This window comes from Hyposmocoma kahamanoa, unplaced genomic scaffold (genome assembly GCF_003589595.1).
Source record: "Hyposmocoma kahamanoa isolate Upper Pololo Valley unplaced genomic scaffold, ASM358959v1 100021, whole genome shotgun sequence".
NCBI classification, from domain to species: Eukaryota; Metazoa; Arthropoda; class Insecta; order Lepidoptera; family Cosmopterigidae; genus Hyposmocoma; species Hyposmocoma kahamanoa.
The window spans coordinates 6553776-6564372 of record NW_020653200.1 but is presented as its reverse complement, the minus strand read 5'-3'; the positions used below and the strand labels follow the sequence as shown (position 1 = coordinate 6564372).

General features: G+C 33.9%; 1 protein-coding gene across 1 annotated transcript; it reads right to left on the bottom strand.

The window, feature by feature from the left end:
* Positions 1–2325: 2325 nt before the first annotated feature.
* On the bottom strand, positions 2326–9037 carry LOC113240620. The gene is made up of 9 exons (XM_026477961.1): positions 9028–9037; positions 7819–8532; positions 7681–7735; positions 7435–7565; positions 5880–5958; positions 3874–4003; positions 3734–3790; positions 3160–3237; positions 2326–2952 (listed from the first exon to the last, which is right to left on the bottom strand). Exons 1-9 carry the CDS (start codon positions 9035–9037, stop codon positions 2851–2853), a joined length of 1356 nt encoding a protein of 451 aa, XP_026333746.1. The 3' UTR covers positions 2326–2850.
* Positions 9038–10597: the final 1560 nt, after the last annotated feature.

The window sequence follows — 10597 nt, the reverse complement described above, 5'->3', positions numbered from 1 at the left end:
ACATGTTTTGGGCAAAGTTGTATGAAAGAAGTGATGGATCCTTTAACCAAGCTATTAGTTGGTTTTTTGTAAAGAGCTCTCAAAATCTAGAAAATCTGAATTAAATATAAATTATTTTTGATCTGCAATTTCCAGAAAATCATTAGGGATTTTTCATAGTATGTAAAGTAAAACGGAACGCAATCCCACGAAACGGAACGGATTTTTATGTAATTTTTTTGCTATAGGGCCAGTGGAAAATGACATAAAATAAAATAGACACATCAAATGTCAGTCATTCTTGTTGCAATTTAATTAACCAATTACAATTATGATTTTGAATATTTTAGCGTTTAAGTGTTGCTGCTTTTTTAGATTTTTTTAAGTATCGCAGTGTTGCTGGAATTAATTTAACATATCTACCACACTTTTGTTTTAAATAAATAAATAAAAAATCACATTATTTTTTTTAATTAGTTTGCTAAGCTCTTTATTTCAAGCTTCTATCTAGCAAAAAAATTGAGGCTGATTTAATTTTTCTGGGAATAAAGTACCAAGCTCTACTGATTATGTAAATACTCTAATAATAATAAAAGTAATAATAATTACTAATTGTATTGCTTGTAAATAATTATTACAAGCAATACTAATTCGGTACAAGTGCTTTTATCATTATGTTTTAATGTAAAAAGCATTCCCAGCTGTTAAGATCTAAGCCACTGCCCGTATTTAAGGGTATTATAATTCAGGGCACAGTACTTGGACGGAAGAGTTTTGAAATTAACACAGCGGGTATTACCTCTACTATATGCTATTGTATACATAAATTTATAGGCAGACGATACGCGAATTTATATGTATACATTGGCAACAGCTACGGAGGTATTCGCAGTGTCCAATGTGCTTACTAATAACTGCATATCGCGAAATCGCAAGTGGAACACGAACTAAAGCTAAATCCAAATTAAATTTGCCGTTATTTGTGTACTAATATTAAATCTTTAATTCACGCTATAACGATTGGCGTCATATTAATTCCGTTTCAAAGTTGTGTTCGAATTTGGGATATACCACTTGATGAGACGTGTGTGTGAGAAGAGGTGATATGTAAAATGTTTTGGGTATCTACGAATAGTAAAAATGTATATACAATACGCTTGCGTCATCGCCAATGCTTTGCGATGCTGATCATGTCATTGGCTGCCCCGATCAGTGTTGCTTTAAATAGAGCGTATCCTTATCGACAGTAAACGAAAATGGTCTCAATTGCCGTTTGACATTTCTGTCAAATTTGTTTTGTTTGTCTATTAGAGTTTTAATTGTATTTTGAAATATTAATTTGTGCTCATTTTTGTCATGAAATAATTTAATTAATTTTAAACGAAAACATTTTCGATCCTGGTTTTATACAAATATTCAGATAATCCCATGAGGGTTTAACTGTACAATCTCCGACACCACATCTTTACATATTACAATAGATGAGCTGTTTCTATCCCTAAAGAAATAAAAATCTTTTAAAATTATGCTAGGATTAATTATGGAAGACTGTATAAGAATATTTGTATTGAAAATTGCTACTGACTGAATGAAGCGACGATTGATAAGCAATGTCCATAATGTACAAAACATTAATGTGTAAATTTTATAAAATAAGCTTATAACTATTTATCTAATTAAATTAAAGTACATCTATTTAAATTTATCTTTATGTAGGCTATAAAAATACAATATTAAAATTTGGGTCAATGACAATATTCTTCTTGTATAATAGAGTTAAAATTATGTGAAAATGCGTCGTTGTTAAACTTAAGACTTAGTGGTAGGCGTATGTTTGCTTATACGCGTGACTATTATATTATTACATAACCTATGAATTACACACCTTATTGCTGTTTTTTAAATATACAGTTTGGTCTCTAAGCATCGCAAAGAAAAATGCTTATAACTCATTATCCCATACACAAAATACATTTGAATTTATTCAATCCGTATATACATAAAGTACGCCTGATTTGTGCACGTCTGATATACGATTTATTACAACCAATGTCGATCCTACTCGGTCAATTTAATGTCCATACACTAACACATTAATATAGGGAGGTAGTTAATGTAGATCATAAGAATAAACTGCGTACGAATAAGCGCAATAGATCATTGCCATCAAAGTATTAAAAATATTAAAACAAACAAAAGTATTAAAATAAAAACTTATAACTCACTGTCCTCAATCACTGTGTTAAGAACCATTTGGTCACTTTGTCAAAACTATTTTGACATAGTAAATTTTTTGGTCAAGGGTGAGTTCACTTTTTTTAATGCTTATCGACTCAGTTTCTTGTAAAGATCATCCCATTCATTCATCTTATGTCCTAAGAAAAAATTAGGACAGCATTAGTAAGACAAATTTAATACAATGTTTTTTCAAAACCAAAAAATTTACTGTATCCAGGTAAAAAAAGTCCAAATAGTTCCTAAGACATTTCCCTGTATATCATATGGTTTCGGATTTCCCCATAGCTCCAGTTAAAAATCGTACTGTATAATATTGTTTTATCATAATATTATTATTATAATGTCAATCGGCTGTTGTTGGCGGAAAAGACGATCAAGGCGATCAAGTGTAGAAGGCTTCCATCACAAAATTCGTTTTTCAAACGGTCGACTTTCATTGAAAAAGTATATATATTTGCAGAATGTAAACAGAAGTGCTTCAACGACATCTATTACGTTTATGCGTTATGCAGTTACATTTTCTATTCCTTGAACGTTCACCCAGTTTACGAAAGTTTTTGTACAGTATTCTGCACCGAAATAAAACTTACACTATCGGGCGTGGCAAACATCCTATCCACGGGCTCGACACAGTTACGTGTCTCTGGAGTTGTCCGGTGGAGTACTCTGGTCACCGTTAGCATACAGCAATTTAGCCATGAGAGAGGTCAAGTTACTGTTTGAACTAAATATGGTCTGTAAATAAAGAAATAAACATTACATTACGCCAAATAGTCAATTTACAATAAGCATACAACCTTGGGATATTTGATAGAAATAGCAAACCTTTCAGCACTGCAATAAGTTTTATGAAAATAATAAAAAAGTTTGTTTTAATTAGCTCTTATAAATATTTTTAAGGTCAATAAATATTTATTTAAAAAGAAAACTAGTAAAAAGTACCTTTACATTGTCTTCATTGATCATCGATGTAAGTCTATTGTTGGAGCTCGCGAAGTTGGTGAGCTGTTCCAGTACCGCCTAAAATTATAGAATTTTATAAATATAGATAAAATATAGGTGATTTACACACGAATTCTCCAGGCCTCTGAAGGTGGTTTTCCATCGGCGAGGCGAGAAGAAAATTGAAGTCTCGCCCGCCTATTTTCACCATAAATTGCCATGCCTAAATAGACAAGTGTCATTGTGAGACGACTCATTTCTGATTTATTACTATTCGCCAAAGGGTAATGTGGCGTTCTCGTTACTATTAACGCGATGATTCATTGTGGTGCCATTTGTAAGCGCTAGTTGCGGTGAACATATCTACCTGTTCTTTTACTTATAAAATTTTTGTTAGTATTGCAAATTAAAGGTTTTCACAAAAACAATGTTCTATAAAACTGTGGACGAGGTCTACAATCTCATTTGCAAACAACTGTTTTAGGACTGGGAAGGCATCAACGTTGCGCATAGTATCTAGTATCTATTGGCGATAAATAATTGATAAACACATGCATTATTTCAAAAATCTTACTTTATCTTTCTCGTTGCCGACAAAACCATTGTTTGCGCCTCCTTTAGATGTCTGCAACTGCAACATACATTAAGTTACGACGAGATCTTATTGCCCTCCATATTTGATTATTATTTGACGTTGTTTGATCATTTATTTACCGAAGGCTTGATTAAGGTAAGTAGCACGTTGGACAGCTTGTTCGTTTTCTTGGTCAGCTGCGCCATTTTTTTATTAATTTCCTCCGAAGAGTGGATCATATTTGTTACCTTCTGCTTATTGTACTGTAATCTGAAAGAGTACAGTTACTTCATTACACAATTTTGCGATTTGCACACTTTATTCATTGGCAATCATATCGCATATGCATACTGAACCAGATTTGATGTTTGCCTTATTAAGATTGTAACAGAACACAAATGATAGATTAATCCCGTAATCTTGATTCGCCAGTTTGTAGAAGCATAAAAAGTCAGGTTAAAAGTGGTACGTCATCGACCGCTATTGTATCTCGAGGAGTCGTGTCTATGTTATAACACATGTAAGTGGTACACCATGCCGCCGTCGCTTTATCATTCCGTAAACGCGTTTACAATCAGAGATTAACTCCCATTTTATCATTTTATGAAATTCTTGTTTAATATTAACATCCTCAAAAATCGAGTCGAAAAGGTCTTCGTTATTTCTGATTTTAAGTCAAGATCAAGGGACTATATTATGTATAATGTACTCATATGGAAAATCGAACAAAGCTTACGAACTTCGTAAATGTCGATATCGTTTTCGGTCTTCAACTATGGTTACTGGGAAATGAATTTGTTATAGATTTTTTTTAAATAATACTAAATACACTACGTAAAGAATCATAAGCCCAAATTCACAACTTTACATGAGAATATAACTAAAATGATATGGTCCTTTTTGTTCTTTTAATACGTAAATATATGCGATTATCAAAGTTTTGCAATTAAATTTGAAACATATTCATTATTTTCCACACTTTATAATTTCACTGCTGCGTATAATAGACCTACATAAAAAAGTGATTTATAAAATTTTTGTGGCTTACGATAAAGTATTAGGAGTCGATATGTAAGCATGCAGAGCAGTGGCCAGTTTGAGCTTTTCAAGAATCAGCCGTTAAATGAAAGTTTAGGTATTCGTGATTACTTTCAATCGCTTTCGAGTAGCATTTCACGTCAAACGCAGAATTTTGACGCAGGCGGTACACAAAATATTCCTTATAATTTTAAACCAATGGGTTAATCAAATTGTTTATGGAATAGTGTTAAATAATTTAACGTTTTAAATAAAGAACACAACACTTAGAGAATGTTAAACACCACTGTCAATATCGCAGTTAAGTGAACAAGGCGCACGGCAATGCGCCATATAAATTAATTTTGATGCAATACAAATTTAATATGGATCATGAAAAAATCGCTGCACCTGCGAAGAACTTTATGACATCGCGGTAATGTACTTTCAATTAGCTTTCAACTGGGTAAATACGTCAACTACAGTACACGATAAAATTCACAAAAGAAATCTTATCTTAATGCTTAAGGTTAACCATGATGTTTATATTAAGCGCGCCATAATTTAGCAATTTTGAATGCGAGTTAAGAATCTGGAAAAAGCCAAACAACATCGCAATAAAACCTAACAAAGCGCACGGCAATGCGCAATGGAATTGTTTCGAATACAATTAAATTACGAATCAATTATAATCATTAAAAGGTTACAAACAATCAATCCGTCACAGAACTGGAAAACGAGAAATAGATAATTCGTTGTAGCAAAAATAAATTGTGTATTTATAAAAATCTAGGCTGCAAAAATGAAAGTGACAACTACATATAAAGAAAAACGCCGTTAGACAGAACGAATTCATTAAATAATTAATAAAACTAAAGCGTAGTAGTATTTTTTCCATTCGCTTAATCTTAGTAGTTGTAACTTCCAAGCGTATTTAGCACATGGATTAAGGTAGAAAGAACCGAAAATTTTACCATAATTCTAAATTAGGACGAAATAACTTTGGAACTTTTACTCTAAATCTCAATATAAAAGTTTTAGTGGCACTGTTAAATTTTTCGGTCCCCTTACCATTACATCCTGTATACATAATACATAGTTATTAAAACAAATCTTAAATGCGATATACCTGAACTCCATTATCTCACATGTATTGCATTTTTTCGCCACATTTTCATTGGACTCAAGGTCGCGCGGCGAGCTGCTGACTGGAGACAAAATCATTAAGCTATAATAAACAATCGCTAGGCATGACCTGATTAAATAAAAAAATATTAAAATAACAGGTTTCTAATTAATATAATTTACATGTCAGTGCGATAACCCCCGTGCGTATTCGCGTGCGACAGCTTTGGCTATTTTATCGTACGACGCCCAAATCTAGTCGTGACTTTAATCTACACTCTTCAAAACATCAAATTAAAATCCGTTCATTGTTTTGTAGTTCCACTGAGATACATTAATATTGTAGTCACATGAGCTGCATCCAACTGCATTGCAACTACCGACTATTAGCAAAGCCAGCATGGCGTGTAGCACGCATGTAAGTGCATGTATATAAGAACTGTCAGTTTGTATGCATGTATTTTCGTCATATGCTGTATATTGCATCATTTTATTTCAGTTGGGGCCAATTATGATGAAATAAGATAATGCAGTAATTTTCAGTGCATTAGCCAATATAGTCGCATATGTTCAATATATGATTGCAATACTTAGCAATTTTAAATAGTGCAAACTGTAAATGTAATTTTTCGCACTGATCCAGAAAGCGCTTGAGCATGTGAAAATTCTTCTAAAACCATTGTATCAGGCGTCGATTCTGCTTTTTATGATATAAAATCTAAATTTATTATATCATGACATCATTTTCAAAATCTTTTTCCTGGACTGTTTAAAAATACACTAAAATAGTGGATATCAGAAAAATTTGTCTGGCTAAATTAGTTTTAAAAAATGCGCTAAAGAATCGACATTCACTTTGAACACACGAAGTTTAAAAATTTATAAAAACACAACTTCTGCTAATTACAATCATTAATTCATGCGTGGGCATTATGTTAATGGCTCACATTAGATAATTAAAAATAAATTCATTGTCATTTACTTAGTGAAGTAAGCATTAGTATCAACTAAATAAGTCTCAGCATAATAATAGATGAACTCATAGTAAAAATATCACATCCATGAACAATATTTTTTACATACAAAAGCATCAGTTTTCATTCAATTCTCATAATATGATACACGCCCAAAACACATCATATACATAAATTGTGGTATAATGCATTATTTATAAAATACTTAAAATGTACATATAATTAACATATAGCTCAGTTTCAATATAGGTCATGTTTTAACATGGTCAATCAACAATTTATTGAAGCTATGCTTTTCAATGTACAAAATCACATATTGGGTATAACTGTTTTAAAATGGACCTAATTTTTGCAGGTAGATAGATCTACCTGATTGTGCCCTTTTTTGAAACTAAACTGGCATATGCAAGTGAGAAGTTCTTTTTATTATACAGGTAAGAATCTTTATTGCAGGTAACAATGGATACCTTCACCAATTTAGGGCTACTTCATTCACAGCTTGCATACCTGCTTGTTTCCAATCAATACAAAGAAAAGAAAAAAAAAAAGAATATCAAACACTCAAAGTGCATGAGAGATACTTACAGTCGTCCATATCACACCATTCTCTCTTAAGAGGGGAAATACTGCGTGGTAGGGCAACCCTATAATCTTCAATGATGGGTCTTTCCTCCATTGAAGGAGCTAGGATGCAAGATATGAGGGGCTTATCAACCCTGAAAATATTTAAGAGACGAAGATTAATACACCATGAAAATCTAAACTGCAAAAAATATAATTTGTCAAAATTAGTTCATGTACTATATGTGAACATACAGTAGTTTGACTTACCCAGGCTGAAGAGGTGGTGGAGGATTTGCAAAAGGAGGCATGTCATGCTGTGTTTCTGAAATAAGAGGTAAATAAAATTTTGAGATATTTTTAAATGTAACATAAATTCTACATCCTAAAAGATCAGCATTCATTTACCTTCTGGTGGTGGAGGTGGAGGCGGTGCTTGCTTTTTGAGGTGACTTCTAGCATGAGGAGGCAAAACACCAGTACGGTAGAATTCTGCTTCTTCAAATACAGTTGCATGTACAAAGCGGCAGTTAGGATAAGTACATACAGCATTTTGATAATTCCAACAAAATGTAAACACTCCAGCCAGTTGAGAAACGTCAACCTCATGGGCAAACTTACATACAGGACGTTTACAGTTGCCTCTAATAAATTCCTTACATATTGTTTTCTTTGGTCGTTCTTCCTTAGGGTTAGTTTCAGGTTGAACTTGTTCCATAGATTGGCTTAAGGAATCCATACACTCTTCATTATTTGGTACTTCATCATCAATTTTCTCTTCTTTAATCTTTATGTTAAGAAGTTTGGGGCTGTCTGGAGGTGGTGGATATGGTGGTAGGGGTGGTTGCACTATCGCTGGCTTCACTTCTTCTTTTTTGTGTTCCATTTTTTGGGTTTGCAACCGTGTCTGAGGCTGAGAGCGTGGTTGGACCTGGGTCTGGGTCCTAGTTTGAGGTTGGGTTTGTAACTGCATTTCGGAGCAGTTAACAGTAGAAGACACAAGAGTTTTTGTCTCTGTGTAGTCACTACGATGTTTGAGAAATTTTTTCATATTTTTAAAATTGGGAGACGGTCGAAATTTTATAAATTCTTCTTCCACTCCAACTCTTCTGTTATTTTCTTCTGCAAAGCAAAAATATATAAAACAGATTAGGAAGAAAAGTAAGCAGATACCTGTTGTACATTATTAAAAGTAAATTTTTTTCTTACAGTTATTAGTAGGTACAGTCAAAGTAACTACTCCACATACACTACACTCACAGTATTATGCCTACCTATTTTGCGTCTTAAATTATGGATGTAATTAATTCAAAAATAATTATAGTATTAAACAAAAATTACATATTCGTAAGCATTTGCGGAGAAGAACACAATTACTAACTTTTGCGATTTAACAAACTTTTATTAACTATATTATGTTTATAATAAATAAATATAGGTACTTAACGTGTATCAAAACAATAGCTCCGACTTCATTGTTAAAGAAATTAAGTTCACATCGGCGAAGAACACATAAAATTAAAAATATGTAACTGCCTTACATAATTTAATCGTAACCAGCGTTTAAATAATATACGTAGAAGTTACAACTGAAAATAAAAGAAAGTTTAAACTCACCTGCCTGCATCTATTTAATTTATTTTAGGGCCTTCACCGTAGATCTTAGCACAAGCATTGCCTGATTGTTTGTTATAATCACAATTTCACAATAACAGACATATATCACAAATAATATAACCACTCAGCACTGTTTTACCTATAACTGCGCTGTCTGTCTTTACCGAATTTGACCTCTCATCCACAGCTACAAATGCATTACAAAATGGCGTCGCAATTTATACCGTATTTATGTTGTGCTAGTGACGAGTAAAACGGCAGGCGACGCGCGGCGTAGCCACACTGAGGACTTCGAATCGATTCTTTTACTCGAATCGAGTCAAGACGAAGCGAGACGAGCAAAATATTTTAAAATCAAATAGCGAATATCGCGTCTTTTTTTTTTTTTTTGGTAAATTAACGAGAAAAAATATTATTATTCTGACGCATCTATTAAACTGAATCTATACCATTGCACTTAAAATCTCATTTTCTTAAAACATTGAAATCATTTTTAGGGTTGATTAATTGGTCAATTCGATAGCTACTATTTCTTCAAATTTCTATATTTAGAAGTGATTGGTTGTATTATATAGACGAATAGTAGCAAAATGACATCCAGGCGAAATAATACTGGCATTTACCTAGTACCATAGATTTAGTATATAGGTACCTATACACTGAATCCATGCCCCGTAAATTTTTTCAATCTCGAGGATCAACACGGAATTTCTAGTTTCCAGGTCTTAGAAGGCTACTCTTCCGAACATCGGGCGATAGATCGAGTTTCCCTGGGTTTCTGTACTGTTCGCAACTCTCTTTCTGCTGCATATGAATGATATGTTAATTCCAATTCCGGAGCCTTTGGGTATGCTAATGACGGCACAGTTGTGGACAGGTAGGTACTTGACCAATGCAAGAGTCAGTGGAGAAGAAGTCCAGTCTTGTCGAGAGTCCATGGTTAGTCGTTTGAATTTGACACTTAAGGCAGTCTCCGATTGGGGCGATGCCAATCTTGTCAAATTTAATGCTATCAAAACGCAGGCGTGTCCATGCTCCACAAAACGGAGTCGCTTTCACCGACTTTTCGTGATGTATCCATACCGATAGCCGACCGTCCCACCTGCTTGGAATGTACCTGTCGTCCAAATTGAAATTCGGCATATACATTGAATCCATGGCCAAAAATGCAGTCAGGAAGCTTGGCAGCCTTTCCAAGGTAAGGCGTTACTTCCGTAGTACCAAGCACAAGTCCGGTCGTGTATGGAGTACTACTGCCACTTATGGCATGGCTTTGCTAAACACCAACTGGCCACCTTGGATTTAATAGACAAGCGTGTCAAGAGGCTTATAGGTGAGTCGATTAGTTCAGGCGAACCTGCAGAGCCTTGAACACCGCCGTGAAGTTGCCTGCTTATCGGTATTCTACAGTATATATCACGGAGAGTGTACGATGGGATTGCATAATTTGATTCCGCCTTCCCCTTTCCATCATCGGGGGATTAGACGTGGGCTGGGATTCCACCCCTATGTCGTGGATATTCCCAGAATTCGCACGAAGCGTTTCGCGTCCATATTTGGTGAGCGGCTA